We start from the raw sequence: 19,081 nt of genomic DNA, 5'->3' as shown, positions 1-19,081 counted from the left end.
GAACTCTAATTGATCTGTTTCACAGTGACGCTTGTGTTAAAGCCTTCACAGGTGTAGAAGATATGAATCTTCTCAGGACTATTGCTGATGCTGTGGCCGAATTTGATGAATTGAATGCAGAAAGAAGTGTATTAGAGCGAGTAACAATGGTGCTTGTTCGCCTTAAGACATTTCTGTCTTTTAGGTGCTTAGGGACATTATTTTCAGTATCTGAGGCTACAGTACACCGGTATTTTTATGGCACAATACGCCCCTTGGCAGCTGTCCTGGAAGCAGCTATCCGATGGCCGAGCAAGGCAGAAGTGCAACAGAATCAGCCTCAGTGCTTTGTAGCGTACAGGGATGTCAGAATTGTGCTTGACTGCACAGAAGTAGAGGTTGAAAAATCTCACTGTGCATCTTGCCGCATTCTGACTTATTCCCACTACAAAGGGGTACACACAGTTAGTTTTGATTGGCGTATCTCCAGGTGCACTCATCACATTTTTGAGTGATTGTTTTGGAGGTCGTGCCTCTGATAAAGCGTGTGTGGATAATTCAGATATCTTGGGCAGACTAGAGCCTTTTAAGGATGACATCATGGTAGACAAGGGCTTTAATATTGACAGTAGATGTGCTGCTATGGGGATCGGTGTTGTGCAGCCTCCATTTCTGCGTAAGCAAACACAGTTTTCCCCTGAGGATGCTGCCAAAACACTGCAGGTTGCACGAGCACGTGTCCATGTTGAAAGAGCAATTCAGCGGTTGAAGCTCTTTAGAATACTGAAGGGCCCATTGCCCTGGGAGACACTGGCTGTCGTTGATGACATAATGATAATAATAGCTGGAATCGTTAATCTGTCTGCACCTGTGCTTGCAGACAAAAGATTCACGTGAGCGTACAGGCAGTCATGTGTATGTGAGGCTATGGCTCAACGATTCCAGCCAGTTGCTCACCTCAGAACCATAAATATGTGGAATTTTCTACAAATATAAGTGTAAGTGAGCACAAGTACTGTGCCTATTACAGTAGACTCCCTTTAAAACAAACCTGAAAGGACCAAAACATTTGTCTTAACAGAAGTGCCCTAAAAAAGATATGTTAGCATGCTAGGGAACTATAAACATATGTTACATGAAAACTGTGAGTAGCATAGCCTTTCAGAGAGAGGATAATTACAAACGGAGCATTTATTGTAATATGTTTGAAGTGAGCTGAAGATTGAGCGCATGAACCAATCTTCATTATCCTACCTCGAAATGTAATAGTCGTTTTAGCTTTATTTTGCCATCTTCTTTTTTACTGTTTTGGCACCATTTTGGTGCCTATGTATTCTTTCGAAATTGGTTTTGTTCCTGCAACCTTTTTTCACTGCCGTCTTGTAGAGGGGGCTGCGGGCCCCTGTCAAGCTGCCATTTGCTAAGGCAGCTTTTAGCTGCAGCCGGCTCCATCTTTTTTGATTGAAAATAAACTTATGTCAGTGCAGCTTCCCACTTGCATGCTTCTCTTGCTTAACAATACAGCTGGATTGTTTGTTCTGAGTCTTATGTGATTGACCACGAAAATGCACGCATTCTTCCATGTTTATTTTTGATGGTTTCTTACTGCACATACTTAAAAAGTGCTGGCAAATAGTGCGTAAAATACACATACTGCAGCCGCTGAATCAAGCTGTCAATAAATGATACGCATTTTTTCACATGGATAACTAAAGATTCCACTTCACTGTACACAATGAGGTCTACTTGCGTCAAATGCAAAAGAAACATCCCCAATTGCACTTGTGTGTAGTAGGAATGTGTAGACCTCAAGGTATAATTTTCGCCTTGGGACACAATGTATGGCAGTTTCTTTTGCTTCAAAAGTTCTGCAATGCTTTCCGTTTTGCCACGTGTTGGACTCTTAATTTCCAGCAACATGGCCGGCTTTCCGTGCCTGAAAACAATCCCATCTGGGCTAAAGCCGGGACTATAGGGTTCACAACAAGGCCCACTGTCGACACTGCATTGCCAGTGTTAAGTGCATACTCTTCGAGAGCTGGCTTCTCGCACGCCTTGCCATATCTCGTGGCGTCGTTTCCTTGAAAGTTCTGCGTCAACAGTTTTTCAATTTAGTTTTGCCAGCTGTTTGTTGGCGATGGCACAAATCTGTACAATGTATGGCACTTGCTTCCTGTTATTCTGAGCATTCGCTCTCTTTGCCACTGTGTACTGTTTTGCCCAGCAGTCTCAGCACAAATTCTAACTGCTTGTGGTGAGCTCACAGCAACCATGTCCTTATAAAATTTTGCTACCCGAGCACTCAAATTCTTTATATCAGCTCTGTAAATTCTAAGCTTATCCCAGTCTCTGAACGCAATTTCATGGAACAGAAGTTGCTCAAACTTTTGTGCATGCTGGCTGGTGAGCATGTGCTGCACAATCTGGTCCGGCTCACAGCCTGTGTTTTCACAGTGCACATTCATGGCACTAACTTCAACATCTTCGCTTTGAAGGCAGCGGCCCATCACATGTCTTGCTAGGGCGCTTTGTGGAGCAGCAGCAATAAGCCGCTGTCGGATTGCATTGAGTTTCTGTTGATCCAACCGGGTCCTTGAAGTATGCTGCACGTGGCACAAGTCCTTAATTTTTCTGGGCTTGTAGATGTTCTTTGCTTTCAACTTGCCCCATGCTTGTTTTACATCGGTGCAAGTCAGCAGGTCCAGGTTCTGGACACCAGTTCTGCAGCAGTGAACACAATGTATTACAGGTAAATAAATGATTTGCAAGTACAACCCAAGAATCCTGTGACAAAAGGCCAGCACATTCATACAGATACAACTAACTGTTCATCAATTTGTGTTTCACTGTACGTTGAAACTTGACTGCAACTTAGGTACACATATGCAAAAGAGATCACTGTTAGCTTACGAATTGTCTTTGTACATGCTTACCTGTGTGTAAAAAGCAACATCGCAACCATGTGCTTGCAGCATTTCGAGTTGCCTGCTTTGCAAGAGCAGTGGCCCTGTAAGAAAAAAAAAATTGTTACTTCAATGCAGGACATGTTATGTGAATAAACGTGATGTATTGCTCTTTCTCCCGTTTCATTGCGTATCTTTTTTTCCTTTCGCGCTGCCTTCATGCAGTAATTTCTAAGCGGCTTTTCGCGTCTTGGCTCCACACACAAAAAAAATGCCAAAGAAGTACTGGAAGAAGCACTTTTGAGGTAAGCATGCGAATCGAGTTCTACGGTTCATCGGAGAATGACCAAATCAATGTAATGCTCCTACGGCGATGAAATCAGCTTTGTGTCATCATTAAACGCTTGCCATGTGCTGTACGACTGCATAGAATATTGCTTTAGCAAATGAATGCGAGCGAATACCCCTTGTTTACTACTAGCGCATAAAGGCAGCATAGTTTGCCAGGCAACGCGAGGCAAGGGTTCGGACACCGAAGCCGCGGCAGTACACCGGTCCCCTCTTAGCGCGTAGCCGTGCTCAAAGCCGCGCATCGTAGCAAAAATGCAGACGACGTAAAGCAGCAACTCGTGGTCCCTTTACGCATAAACCAGTTTGCCTGGAAACGCACATGTGTCGGACGCACTTGCAGGCTGAAGAGCGCAGCCATGTGCTCGCGTGCTCAAACTAAGAGTGGACGACCGAATATGTAGTACACGCACACCATGCCACACGCACCAGCAGCAAAACTGGCACACCATTCTACTTTTCATGACATTTGCTAATAATACTGCCGTCCAACGCAGAACTAATTACAGCATCATTCCCACGAAGCGTTGGGGCCCGCTCACGTCTCTGCGGTAAACACAAAGAGCTGTTTTAATTTCTCGTAGTGCGGCCACTGAAGCCAAAGAAAAAAAAAGCCAGTAAATAGCACCTGTACCCACCTTCGTTCCTAAATTCGAACCACAGCTCGTGTGGCTTCTGCCGCACTTGAGACGTTTGCAGGCACAATCCTTGAACAGTGTATGATGAGGCTGAGCATTCTTTCAAGCCGCAGCAAACGATGTGTCCTGCATTCAACACTTCTTCACCTTGAACCAGACACCGAATACGCGTCTCTGAACCGCCGATGTGGGTCATAATGCAGCCAAGAGTCAATGGTCCTTGAAAAGACGACATGACGATACCACGCTGCGCCCGGAAACACTATGCGATCCGATGCCGCGTGTACACTAGCCGGTGGCGTCTACACGATCCCCTTAACGACAGCCATATTGAATTTCGAGTAGCGCCACCTATAGGCGGTGAAAGTTGCGAATGGGCTCCTATGGAAGCTTTGCTACCAGGGACGATCCATATGCTTACGTCATTCGTCAGACACAGCGCCGAAGCGAGGGAGACCGGCCGCGCATCTGAGCGTTGGCCTGTTGGTTCACCCGTCTGCCTGTTTTTTTATTTTTTTAACCTGGTTTGGTGGGCTTCCAGCGAATTCTTGCGTTCCTTCTGAACTTCCACATGGCACCGCTGCACTATTGGACTATGGCAAGGTGAGAAACCCTGTGCGACCGTCTGCGACGCATTTTAAGCAATTAAGCTTAAATTACGGCACGACACCTATAAACAAAACTTGTGACGCAGTTAACGAAAAGCAGCGCAGCCGACGTGGCGCAGTTAACTTGAATTTATGAAGCGTATTCGGAGATGTTTGCGACGCTTTCTATGAGCCCCAATACTACTTTAACTTATTTCCGTAGTTTTGAAGTGTCTCTCAGGCAGAACGCCGGGTCTTCGAGCTCTACTCATTTTGTGAATTTCTTAAACTTTGCCAGTGAACTGCTATTTCCTCCTTAACTGCGATGGAGTTTCACGCACATCCGCCGGACTCGGCAGTGCCCGCGGCGGCTAACTCTAGGAAGCGCAAGGGCACCGAGAGCGACACTGACAGCGACGACACCATGCAGTACTATGTCAGCAGTGAAGATTCTTGTGACGACACCTTCGAGCTGGTGCAGAGTCGTAAAGCAAAGCGAAGATTTCTCAGCGCATCATCGAATTCGAGTGATATCTTCGCGGGATACCGAGGAGCTCACCATCCTGTTCTCGCTAGTTCTCGCCACTGACAACCTGAGACGCCTCAACAGGCAAGCCGTGTCTCCACTTGTAGAGGCGCTGGTTCCAAACGAAATCAAAGACATCAGAGTGAACACCCGTAAGAACGTGTTAGCGATTGACGTAGAACACGCGGCTGCGTTGGATTCTTTGCGCAAGGTCACGGAACTTGGCGGGATGAAAGTCCGTCCTTATATTCCGCTGGGCAAACAAGTCCATACTGGCGTAATTTACGATGTTTACGAGGCCATTGTCGACTCCGATCTGTCAATCTTAATCAAGCCAGCTACGGAAAACACCATCATCACAAACACGTTTCGTCTCGCACGTCACGGTGTGTGAAGATCATATTTAAGGGCGAATCCCTTCCGTCGCATGTAAAAATGGGCCACTTCCGACACGCAGTTCGCCCCTTTATACCAAAACCACTGCAGTGCTGGAAGTGCATGAAGCTTGGCCATGTGAGTAGTGTGTGCAATAACACTACCGTCTGTTCTTGCTGCACTGGACCCCACACCACAAACACGTGCGAGGCCAGTGCTGCTGAAGTGCACAAACTGCAGCGGCCCTCACGATGCATCTTCGAAGGAATGTCCTTTGATTCGAAAGGAAATACAAATAGTGAAGAAAATGGTTAGAGACCACTCGTCTGACCGAGAAGCAGCAACATCTATTAAGCGCAACGATCACGTCGCCGACGTCGATCAAGAGCCTCCAAAGCCTTTGCAGAACGCCCTACACGTATATTACCACCCACTCTTCCGCCCAGGCCAAACGCAGTCAGCTCAAAGGACGAAGGTGCATCAAACAGCACGGCTGCTGACGCGTGGCCTGCACTCCCGAAGTAGATGCTCCTACTGAGCGAAATGATACTTCTACAGCAGGGGACACTTCGTCTGTTCCTGATAAATTGGTAGACCAAGATCAACAAATTGTTGTTATGATCAGTTCTCTGGTGAGTGCTATTCGTGTTCTTCTGGACAAGCTACAGACACCAACAGCTCGAAGTGCATTGCAAGTGCTGGATGCCATCAGTCCGGTTCTGGCGAGCCTTCAGAAGTCCAGTGCTTGAGAACTTCTACAGCAGAACCATGGCTCATCGACAACAACAGCGATCGTTCCGGGATGATGTGAGAAGTGCCTCCATATTCCAATGGAATGCGAGAGGCCTGAGGTCCCGTATTTCGAATTTTCGACAGTTCGTATTTGAAAACCATTTTCCTATACTGGTCATATGTGAACCGAACTTGTCAGCCTCCATAAGACTATCAGGATATGAATCTTTTGTTTCAAACACGTGTGTCCGTAGTAGTAAGGTTCTGGTTTACATTCGCAAGGACCTTACGTATTTTTCCCAAAACGTAGCGCCACACGACGGTAACCAATAAGTCTGTGTCACTGTGGAAAAGAAGAAGCTGTCTTTTACTCTTATTGGCGTCTACCTTTCCCCAACAAGTCAGCTTGATAGAAAAAGACTGGAAGATATCATGGCTGCTACTCCCGGCCCTTGGATTATAACAGGGGACTTCAACGCTCACCACAATATATGGGGAAGCTCCAGCATAAATTCGAGGGGCAGGTCACTAATGTCCTTCGCATCAGGCCACAACCTGTGTCTTCTAAATGACTGAAGCCCGATTGTGTAGAAGACACATATTGCACGCAGATTAGAAGACATAATTACAGACGCTATGCAAGATTGTACACGCTGCTCCACACATCCATCAAAGCCTACATAGAATGACATTGAATTGGAAAGGCTTCGTGCACTACGTCGCCGAGCTGAAAGGAGGTACAGGCGTACAAAGTCAATCCTTGACCTCAGAGAAGCTTGGCGCATGCAAAAGAAGATCAAGCGCCGAATTGATAAGCTAGCGGATCAAAGATGGAAATGTTTTTGCGAATCATTAGACCCTCGCAAGCCATTGTCCCGTGTGTGGCGTACCCTACGGGGTCTTTGCTCAAGTCCCCAGCAACGACACCCATTCAACGCCCTTGCTCTCTATCAAAACCGCCGTGAGATAGACGTCGCAGAGGAATTTTGTGCGAAAGTCGCCGGTGGCACAGTTTTAGTCCCTGACATGGCTTTAGGCAACATCCCTGGCCCACGAGATGCAAGTATGGACACTCCATTCTCTATGGAAGAGTTAGAAGCTGCTATGGCGCTATGCAGGTCTTCGTCTTCACCAGGGCCCGATGGCATAACATATACTGCTTTGCGCCACCTAGGCAGAGAAGCACGAAGAGAACTCCTCAGCCTTTTTAATAGTTCATGGCAAGATGGTGTCGTCCCACAAGAATGGAAACGCAGCCGCCTGGTACCGCTTCTAAAAGCAGGAAAGTCACCGCTCGAACTGGCATCGCATCGGCCTATAGCTCTTGCCAGCTGCGTCGGGAAGCTCATGGAACGTATGATCCTCATGCGTCTCGAATGGTACCTTGAACACCACAACATTTACCCTGACTCTATGGCGGGATTTCGACGTGGTCGTTCATCGGTTGACAGTGTCATCGATCTAGTATCATCTGTGGAACAACAAAAATCTCGGAAGCGATTTTCAGTAGCACTCTTTCTTGACGTGAAAGGCGCTTACGACAACGTTTCCCATCAAGCCATTCTAGACGCACTTTCGACAGTCGAACTAGGAGGGCGAGTATATCGATGGGTCAGTAACTACTTGACACAAAGGTCCTTGTTCGTACGTACGGAAGATGGTCCGACTACCGACCACTACACATGCCGAGGCGTTCCCCAAGGTGGTGTTTTAAGCCCTATTCTTTTAAACCTCGGGCTTCTTGGGCTGGCCGAATCCCTACCGGAAACCGTGAGTGTTTCAATCTACGCCGACGACATCTGCATCTGGACATCAGCGGTCACTTGCCTGCAGGTTCGCGCACGGCTACAGAAAGCAGCAACACAGGCATCTTACTACCTTCACTCACAAGGCCTTACCATCTCAAGAGAAAAATGTGCATAAGTCGCTTTTACGCGAAAAGCGATGATTCCTTATCCAGTATGCATCAATGGACAGCCTATCTCCTACAAGAGAAATCGCCTGTTTTCGGGCGTCATTGTAGACCGGGACCTCACTTGGAGCCTTATGTTGCCCGCTTAAAGAAGAAGCTCGCATCTATTATTCACGTCTTCAAGTTCATCGCCGGCAAAACATGGGGATCATCAGTGGGCTCCATGCTACAGTTATATCGAGCACTGTTCATCAGATTCCTACGCTATAGCTCTCCCGTGCTTGCTAAAACATTCAAGTCAAATCTTCGAGAACTTCAGAGCGTTCAAGCACAGGCACTACGTGTTTGCCTAGGACTCCCGCGGAGCACCTCAACAGCAGGAACCATTATAATGGCTCGAGACCATCCGATCACGACTTACATTAGCACCGACACGCTTAGGGCCCATGTTCGTCATGTTTCGCGCATGCAATCAAGCTCTCTTGCCCGCCTGCCAGAACGACGACCACAGGGGTCCTTCTCCAACGAGGTCACCATCCATCTTGCCTGTTTACCATCGGGCTTCACACCCTCAGCACGTTCAACCTCAGCTTTGTGGTGTTTAGAACAACCTCAAGTGCGTATCACGGTTCCAGGGATAAGAAAGAATACCGACCTACCTACCTTGGCCTTGAAGCAAGCAGCTCTGGATTGTTTGCACACTTCCTACTTTGATCGAGTCCACATATATACGGATGGCTCCTCCACTCAGACCAGCTCCACCAGCGTAGTGGTTATACCATCACGATCACTAAACATCCAATACAAGACTTCTCACTTGACCACATCGACCGGTTCGGAGCTTGTTGCCCTTCGAGGTGCCGTTGATTATATTAACAACCAGCCGGCTAATGGGTGGGCTAAATTCTGTGATTCGAAGGCGGCCTTACAATGTGTTCTGTCATCTCTTCGTCGCGGTTAATGTGAACAACTCGTGTCGGAGATACGAGAGATGCACCATCACATGATCGCGAAAGGACACGACGTCGTGTTTCAGTGGCTGCCTGGTCAGTGCGGTATCTCCGGCAATGACCTCGCTGACGAAGCTGCTAGAAAAGCACATGAAGGAGCAACCCTTGTTTCAATACCTTTATCTTGGACCGATGCAGCCCAACACTTAGGCAAGCTAGCGCACTCTTTGACATTGGAGAAGTGGCACACACCTGAATTCACTCAACATCGCGTGCATTCCCTCGATCCCTCAATGCAACTGCGGCTGTTACCAGATCTTCCGCGAATTGAGGAAACAGTGCTGTGCCGCTTACGTTTGGGCGTCGCATTCAACAATGCTTATGCATTTCTGATTAGAATGGCTGATAGCGCCGAGTGCAGTGCCTGCAGTGTCGAGGAAACCATAGAACACCCACTGTGCTACTGCCCATCTTTTGAAAATGAAAGGCAAGACCTCTGCACAGCTGTAAATAAGCTACATGGAAAGCCGTTCAACTTGAAGAAGATCTTGGGACCATGGCCTCGCATATCGCAGCTACAAAAGGCCACAAAAGCGCTGCTGCGATATTTGAAAGCGACCGCATTGAGTCAGCGTCTGTGATCCGGACTGAGTGACAAACTGATATCTCCAGTGGACTTTCTCTTCTTTTAATCTTTCCGTTCTCCTTTCCCTTTCCCCAGTGTAGGGTAGCCAACCGGGCTCAGTCCTGGTTAACCTCCCTACCTTTCATTTATCATTTTCTCTCTCTCTCTCGGTAGTTTTTGGGCAGGCTAGTCGCACAGGGTGCTGTGACGCAGTCTCGCGTGTACTGAATCATTTTGCAACAAGTTCTGGCGCTTTCTATGGCCCCCAACATTATTGTAACTAATTTCGTTAGTTTTTGGGGCACTTTTCAAACGTAGTGAGCACACCTAGCGCTGTGACGTGGTTAACGAAAAGCAGCTCGGCCATGGTGCGCAGTTTCGCGCATTAATGCACTGACATGTTCATGGCGCTTTCTCTGACGCCCAACATTGTTAAAAATTATTTTCAGTACTTTTTTTTTGTTACTTATGAGGCACGCTCACCGCGCCTGTCGTGACGCAGCGAAAAGCAACTCGGCCATGGTCACAAAGTTAGTTTAGCGCGTACTGAACCTTACTGCGACAAGATTGTGGCAATTTTTATGTTCCCCGCAACAATTTAAGCCTTCTTTCGGTACTCCCGCTTTTCGAAAACGCGATGAGCAATCGTCAAGAGTGATAACGGGGGAGTGTGTTGCTTGCGCCGGCCGAACGCTCAAGAGATAACGCCATGGAACTCAAACGCCAGGAAATAGTGACTCGAAAATTCGGTCTTCTGAACGGCACCCACGCATTTGTCTTGAGTGCGAGTTGTAGGAACTGTGCGAGCGCCCAGCATGGTCTGGTTGAGAGCGTGTGTTGTGGCCACTTCTGTATATTCGTAGCGTACTATCGCGTCTGTTGTAGCCAAGTTCGCGAAACGCGCCGTAGCCCGTACGTACATTCTAAAGTGCAGGAAATAAGGCCCGAGAAGAGGGGAATGTTTGGAATTGGAATGTTTTTGTGGTATGCACGGTATTGTTTCGGATGAGTGGAGTATATTCTTCGCCGTGTGTGTAAATACGCACTGCTTTTGTTTGTAATGCCGCCCATTCACCCCTTTCGCTACTTCGCCTCTACACGCATTATTCTTACATGTTAATTGTAATTTAATTTTTTCAATTGACGTCGTCTGGTGGAGCTTCCTACGGAAACTGCTGCTAACCTGGTGGCAAAATGTTGGATGAATGCACAAAAAGCCCGCAACGAGCATTTATAAAGAACAAAATAAACATTTCCTCGTTTCACAATGCGTCTTGCGTCTTTATGAAATTGTACGTGGCACGTATTCGATGGAGGCTTGTGAAGATCGTTTGCAATGAATTTTCCTTATAATTAAAACGATTTCGCGCGACAACCGCTTGCGGTTGAGCTATAGAAGAAAAAAACAGAAAAGCGGAACCGGCGTGATGCATGGCAGCTAGTATTCCAAAGGCGCGCGCACAAAAGCGAAATCGGAAGTGTGGTTCAGGTAATTACGCCGACGGCTTGGTGCGCTGCAGTCATGCTGCTGGGCTCTATGGGAGTGTCCGCTCTCGTCTCTTGTGTTTCTTTCTCTATGGGCAAACCATCTGCCATCCATCTCCGGAAAACACCTACATCAGGCTACACAGCGTTGCAGCGTCCGCCGGGTTGACGCTACCGAAGCGCTCCCTGTCGGCGCTACTTAGTGTCATGGTGTAGTAGTTTGCTTTAGCGCTTGTAGATGGCGTTACCACTCCTGTCAGGAGAGAGCTTAATTTGCACGTTCGCGCTGACGTCACATCCGTTCATGCTTGCGTTAGAAAAAGTTGATGGACTCCGGCTTAAAACACTTTCGTGTTGAAGCAGCAGCGAAATAAAAGTGTAAAACAGTGAATAGAAAGAACAACCTTGAAAATTAGACTGTACATAAAGCAAGGCGCCAGGTGAATGAAAAAGAAAAAGAAGCGTAGTTGAACAATGTGTGAAACTCTGACACGAGAACGCAAGACTTCGAAAGAAAGAATGACAGCGAGTTTGAAAAATATGCAGATAATGAAAATCAGCTTTATAAAGACTCGGTATTCTGTCGGCGGTGGAGTGTTAGTGATGACAGGCAGGAACGAGGAAAGGTCTATTCTCTCTGGTGATCTTGCGTGGCGTACGAAACAGAATACAATTGAGGAGTTAGAAGCAGGTGCGGATACTGCGCACAGAAACAGGTCAGCGCGATTACGTCGGCAGCCAAGGGCAATGGCAAAAGTTCGGCGGCATGTTACACTCCGGTAACAGGTGCAGGCGAAATCCTGCTGCACACATGGTAACGCATTAAGTTATACGATCGGATGGGTCAGACTTCTTGCAAGACATAACGAGCCACAGTGTGAAGTAAACGTGTCTTAAGCCATTGTCTGCGAGCTTCGGCTCATATATCGCGGTCAGACTCGTTGAAACAACGTTTCTTTTTGGATTTGCGTTGCATCGTCTCAGCACATGAAAACAAGCACTCGCGGTCGAGTGCCTTGCTCTCGCCGCTTCACACGTCGCACCTCGTTTCTCGCTTGGCGAGCATCTGAGGCCGTAACCTGCTTCCGAGGCGGGTATGTAATGCCTTATTGGTGGTTCGGATGCTTGTTTTGAGCTTGTTCTTTATAGAAACGTATGCTGTTCTGTATGTCGTATGGATGATATCAATGAATGTATCCACTGTTCAGTTTGCTAGCGCTTGTAGCTTCTGCCTTAAGGGTGCATGAGCCATTGAATTTTTTGTTTGATTGCGGGGGAATGAGCCATTGCGGATGATCATATTGTTTCACCACACGACTAGACAACGCATTTTTTAGGTATGAGAAACTGCAACGAGCCACTTAAGGCTTTTGCCTTAATAATATAAGAATGCTAGAAGAAGGTCCAGTGTCCGTGTTAGCAAAGCGGCGACGATATATGCCGAAAAACATTTTCTGGGCCCGATCTATAATAACACTATGGGATCTAGAAAGGATATTCCAGACGACCGACGCATATCCGAATTGAGGAGGACAAATAGTTGTGTACAATTTGCGGAACGGTGTAAGTGACTTTAACTAAAATTATGGGGTTTTATGTGCCGAAACCATTTTCTGATTATGAGGCACGCCGTAGTGGAGGACTCCGGAAATTTAGACCACCTGGGGTTCTTTAACGTGCACCTAAATCTAAGTACACGGGTGTTTTCGCATTTCGCCCGCATCGAAATGCCGCCGCCGTGGCCGGGATTCGATCCCACGACCTCGTGCTCAGCAGCCTAACACTATAGCCACTGAGTAACCGCCGCGGGTGTGACTTTCCCTCGATAGTCCGCAAGCAGAGCCAAGAGAACGCGTGCCCCGCATAGCAACGCGTTTAGTATGAGCACAAAAGTGCAATATTTTATCAAACTCATTAGACCGAGATCACTGAACTCGCAGGCCTTGCACAATGGTGCAGAATAAACAGAATAACAAACAGAAGTGCATGCTGTTCTGCTTGTGAAATGTATGACTTTGGTATTATCAGCATTATATTAGGTATTATTATTAGGTATTATCTTTGCACCAATCAGAAACAAGAAACAGATAAGAAACAGGTAAGACTGCAGGATGCGACAATCATCAGCAGTATGAATTTCCTCAAAAATCTTGATGTCATCGGTATATATTAGGAACGAAGAATTCCGAGTAGCGGAAAGGACGTGGTTGATAAAGATTACAAAAAGGTTGTTAAAATGTTTATTAAAATAATCATAAAAAGTTTCCGCCCCCAGGAAGTGGATTCATCAGGAGGGAGGAAGGAGGAGGTAAAAAGGAGTGGTCCTAATACCGATCCTTGAGGAACGCCGCTAGGTCCCATGTAAAAAGAAGACGTTTGGTCGTTGACGTCAACGTAACATGACTTATCAAGATAACTGCAACAATTCTATACTTAAGTTACAACCAAGAAGAGGAAATGCAAGTACAACATACTCTAATCACATGCAGTCGCACGGCTAATGAAATATTCCTTCAAAATTCGACGTGAAACAGTCCCAAGATCCATGTTTTCTTTTTCAAGACTGTTCAGTAATACTGATATGCGGTACGGTAGTCTGGCCTTACCATGATTAGTTCGTGAAAAAGGCACGGCCCAAGTTTCTCGCTCCCGAATGTCGTAGTTGAGGGGATGAGGTTTGCTTAGATTGCAAAGACCAGTAAATCCCGTGTGGCCTCGTTTTACGCTTTCTTTATATTTCATAGCAAGATTAAACTGATAATTGTAATGAAATGGAAGAACATGAAACTTAGAAAAGAATGTACTTGAATGACTGCCGTAATAAATACAAGCAACGTGGCGTAATGCTTTTTTTGTAAAAGAGATTATGTCTGAATATTTTTTGTGACGTTGTCCCCCATACAAGAATACAATAGTTTGCATGAGAAATAAATATGGTGTTATACAGCAATAGCCGTAGTTTTAACGGAAGAACATCTCGAAGCCTACAAAGCGCACCGCACGCTTTTGCCATACTTGTTGCCACGCGTTCTACGTGTTTGTCCCAACTTAAATGCTGATCAAAAATCACTCCCAGTGTTTTCACGTCCGCGGTGACGTCAATTCGTTCTGATCGATAAAATATGTTTAGATTACGATTTACATTTTTCTGAGCGGGTGCAAAAAGAACAGCTTTGGTTTCTTTAGAGTTAATCTGTAAAGAATTTGCCTTGCTCCACCAATATAGTTTATCAAGGACGGTGTTTGCTAGTTGTGATAAGTTATCAGCATTGCATGATTGGAAGAAAAGACTGGTGTCATCTGCGTATATTATATAGTGTGGTAGGCTACTGATGTTTGTTAAATCATTTACATATATGTTAAACAATATAGGTCCTAATATGCTCCCTTGGGGAACACCAGCTTCTAAATTCAAGGGGTCTGAGTATTCTTCTGAGATGTAAACGCATTGTTTCCTATGGGTTAAGTATGACTTTAGAATGTCCAGGGGTAATCTACGGAATCCGTTTTGTTCGAGTTTTTTTATTAGAGTAATATGATTGATCCTGTCAAAGGCTTTGGAAAAATCGATAAATACGCCTAATGTTAATTTTTTTTCTTCATAGACGTTCAAGATTAAATCCTTCGGTGTTAACAGAGCTAATTCAGTCGATCCGCCCTTACGAAACCCATATTGATGCGGAGATAATAACTGATATTTTTCACAAAACGACAAAACCCTTTTACAGATAACCTTCTCTAAGCCTTTTGATATAACAGGGAGCACTGACACCGGCCGATAATTTGACATCTAATTTCTGTCCCCTGATTTGAACAAAGCAGTAACCTTTGCCTGTTGCATTTTTCTAGGGAAAACACCAGTAGACAAGCAAACATTGAATACGTGGGTGAAAGCGGGCACTAACAAGTCTATTGCAAATTTAATTGGTTTAATCTGGAGACCATCGATGTCACGTGCCTTGCTGTTCTTTAAGGATATAAAAGCAGAGTAAACCTCGTCCGGTGTCGTAGGCTCAAAAAACGCTGTATTTACACTAGGCGCACCCAAGTAATTGAGAGCATCTGTATTGTAAGCGCTAATAACTAAATTTGTAAAGTGTTCATTGAGGCGATTTGCTAATTCTATACCCTTTAGCTGCTTCCCATTCTCTGCAATCTCGAGCTCTTCATAGCGACTTCTGTCGCGATTTAGGAGCGTATTAAGCGCACGCCAAACTAGGTCGCCTTTGGTATCAGCATAACTAAATAGCTTTTCCAGATACTCTCTTTTTGTATCTCGAAGAAACTTAGTTACGTAGTTTCTGTATTTCTTAAATGCAAAAAGATCATCAGGGCTTCTAGACTGTACAAAGTAAGAGTACAATTGGTTTTTTTTACGAATTGGCTTTAAACACTCATTTGTTAACCAAGGTTTCCGTATCTTCCTAGATGTTTTTATCTTTTTTAATTTAAAACAACTAGTGTACGCATTTTTAATGATATGCATGAGCGTATCATAGGCCGTATCAGCATCGTTACACTCGAATACTGATGCCCAGTTTGCACTTCGAAGTTAGTTTCGAAAGTCAGTCATTGTTCCTGGATTCATTTCCTGCATGACGAAAGATTTACATTGGTTTTGGCTCGCTTTAAGTGTGCTATTTCGTTTAGAAAACATGTATATCGGCAAGTGAACACCTAAATCGGCGGCAATGCTACCAGCATTGATATCTAGCATTGGGCTGTTCGTTATAAATAAGTCGATAAGGGATTCAGACAGGCACGTGACTCGAGTGGGTGTTTTTATCACGTTCGCACAAGCAAAAGAATGAAGGAGTAAGATCAGATTGCAGGAAACTGTATTCGATTGCAGTAAGTTTGTTACAGTCACCGCCTATGTTTATGCACAGTCTATTCTAGTGAGCATAACACAGTAATCGTTCTAAAAAGACAAGAAATCTTTCACTATTACCATCAGGTGGTCGATACAAAACAGCGAAGATATAGGATCCACATTGTACCGTAAGCGCTTCGTAGTCTGGTGTGGTTCTTGAGAGACCTGCAATGAAGTCGCATGAAAGCCTTTCTGACACCATCTGCATCACACCTCCGCCTCGGCGGTTTGGTCTATTCAGAAAGAAGCTTTGGTATCCGCGGGCAAGGAAATGACATCATCTTCCGAGTTGTGCCATGTCTCACTTATTATTATGTCAAACCTGAACGTGAATTCGTTAAGAAATACTTCTATCTGATCGTGTTTATTACGGGCAGACTGAACATTAATATGCAAAAAGGTAAGAGAGTCGGCGTAACCAGGACGAAAAAGCTTGCGTGGCACGATCATAGCAAAATAAGGTACAAAAAGTGTTCGTTGCCAATCGCCACTAGCAGATTTTAGCTAGGTCTGCCTCGCATGTAACTTCAACAACAGTAGACTCTTCCGTTTTTTCGCGCGAATACTTTTCCGTCCCTCACCCATACAAAGCGCCATTTCATTTCCTTTTTCTTTGCCACAGTCATGCCAAGCAGTTGCTTTAGTTGAGGGCACAAATGCTCGTTCACGAAGACAGACTGCTTGGAAGAAAAACCTATGTCTTCTGCGCTGATCCTTGCTTTTCGCGCTTTTTTGATCACAGCATCACGTTTCGAATGACGATTGAAAGACACTACTATGTTCTTATCAGTATCAAAATTTAGCACAGGAACGCGATGGCAAACATCAATATCTTGCTCAGATATCGGCACGCCAAGCACTTCCCCGACCTTCTGCAGAACGTTCCCAAGGTTCTCATTCTGCAAGCAAGGAACACCTTTCACCTCAATGTTCCTATTTCTCGAATATTGATCCTGTGTTACTATCTTTAGTGAGTTCTGACACACTTGCTTTCTCAGCTTCTCAACTTCTTGCAGAAGAGGCTCTTGTGCTGCTTTTAGGTTGACATTTTCCTTTCTAAGTGCTTCATATTCTAGGTTCAGAGACTCATACTGTCCACTAGTAAATTCTACACTTTGCCTGAGCTCTCGAAGTTCCTTACGAAACTCACGTTTGAGATCCGCAATTTCCCGTTTAAGTTCGTCATTTCCCATTTTGGGCAAGAGCAGAAACACACGGCAAACAAGCAAAAAGTGCGCGCACCTCAGACAAAAGTTGGCAGCAGGGCAGCAGAGCAGAAAAGCAGACTATAAGCAATACAAAAAAATGATTTCCAACCTGGAGAATAGATGAAACGTAAGTGTCGGCTCCTGCTGCTGTCCCTGCTGCCAAATGACGGCGAAGGGCTAGCAATGCTCCTTATAAAGGGCTTGCAGAGCAACCGATGTGACGTAGATGCACGTGGCTCCCACAATCAGTTGTAGGCGATCCAGGCAGTCCAGGCAGGCAGCGATGCAGCCGCTGGGTGCAGTTGCACTCAAGGTTACGATGCAACCGCCCACCGTCTTCTTGAAGGTTGTTGAGCGTCTGCAGAAATCTGCAGAATAGATGAAACGTAAGTATCGGCTCCTGCTGCTATCCCTGCTGCCAAATTGCTTCAGGCAGATATTTGATATTTTGATTAGGGGGACTGAATCTCCTTGCCAACTAAGTATGCTAGTGAAGGTAGAAATGCGTTTAATTCAAAGAACTGAGAGCATATCTTAGAAGAACGCTTGTTCATCAATTGGCAGATGTGGACATATAGGGTTAAGCAAAAGCCCCTTAGTTTCACGGCTTCTGTAGACATAATTTTTATAAGACAAAATAAAATTAAAACATTTTTATACATGGTAAGTTTCTGGAGTGCAGAGCTAGGCGTTGTATTAATATTCTCAGGCACATATGTAGTTGTTTTGAGACGATGATTCTGTGAAGTGCGATAATTTTTCTTTAGCGGATCTTAACTATTTCCGTAGGAAAAAAGCTCTGGTTTCAAGTAGATGTTTCATTGTGCAAGTATATGCATAGCCGCCTCGAAAATCTACGTGGAGCACGATGCTGAGAAACACCGTGGTGCCATTCTCAGTTTAGGCTTTGCTTTTTGTTTGTCTTTTTCGGGCACTTCCCTGCCTGTGCATATGCTTATATCACCTTTGATGCATCATATTCATCACATCTGATTTTCGGTTCACATCTGAAGCCATGCTATACTTTAGTTAGATTGCATATTCAACAAGTAACCATTTTTGATCACGTAATTATGCGTGCTGCTCCTCAGAAGTATATCACTCTTACCGTAATGGGAACGAAAAGATTCCATATATGACAAGAAATTTGATGCGCAAGGTTTTAATGCCAATGCTCCTTGCAGTTTTATACTGATGTGCTACACACTATATAATATTGTAAATTTCATTTTATTCATTTGTGAGGAAGTGTAACGGATCAACCCCAACAGCACCAGGAAACTACTTTCGTGAGCGGACCAGCCGAATAGGAAATATGATTCGCCTCTGTACCGGTTTGAGACCGGGCAGCATATTGCTGCAGAACCACAAGAAGCCACACTTAGAAACAATGGGGCGGAGCCCATACATGAATAACTTTGTGTGAAATTTAAGCAAAGCTAGCTAGACCTGTGGCCTCACATGAGAATATACAACACATTTGTAATTGCACTGTACTCTCGGTCAGGAACACCCATACGCTGTACAGGACATTATCGAATAATCTGATGTCTTAGGATATGGATCACAAAAGTGTCTTCCACAATTTATCTACATTACCAGTCCCATGCTGAGCAGCCCATCTGGCAACCTCTGCCATATAAGTGCACACGTTTTGTGCCAGAAATGCGTTTTCTGGCCAGTAATGTGGTGCATATTTCTCTTCGATCATAGTGTCAATACTTTGTGAGTTTGCTCACGTTTGCTCTATGTTTACCTTTCCATTATATAATTTATATTTAAAAGAAGGAGCCAAATGAAAAAAAAAGATATTTATACAGTGTAATACTTATGCAACATTACATCAAATACTTATATTTTATGAAATGTTGTGTTCTAAAGTTCACAGGCATCATATTAAGCTGCTTTTATTTCTTTGTCACTTTGTTTCTCAAATTATG

The 19,081-nt window shown here is 45.1% G+C and overlaps 1 protein-coding gene across 1 annotated transcript in view; it reads right to left on the bottom strand.

The window, feature by feature from the left end:
• Positions 1-17,279, bottom strand: part of LOC135896296 (probable glutamate receptor) — a 101,716-nt gene extending 84,437 nt beyond the window's left edge. The window contains exons 1-2 of the mRNA XM_070534833.1: positions 17,084-17,279; positions 16,012-16,098 (exon numbers count right to left, since the gene is read on the bottom strand). Coding sequence (XP_070390934.1) covers positions 16,012-16,098; positions 17,084-17,119 — 123 coding nt within the window. The 5' untranslated portion in view covers positions 17,120-17,279. The remainder of the gene's footprint in view (positions 1-16,011; positions 16,099-17,083) is intronic.
• Positions 17,280-19,081: the final 1,802 nt, after the last annotated feature.

The sequence above is a fragment of the Dermacentor albipictus genome, chromosome 3, assembly GCF_038994185.2.
Source record: "Dermacentor albipictus isolate Rhodes 1998 colony chromosome 3, USDA_Dalb.pri_finalv2, whole genome shotgun sequence".
Lineage (NCBI taxonomy): Eukaryota > Metazoa > Arthropoda > Arachnida > Ixodida > Ixodidae > Dermacentor > Dermacentor albipictus.
This window is presented reverse-complemented; position numbering and strand designations above follow the sequence as displayed.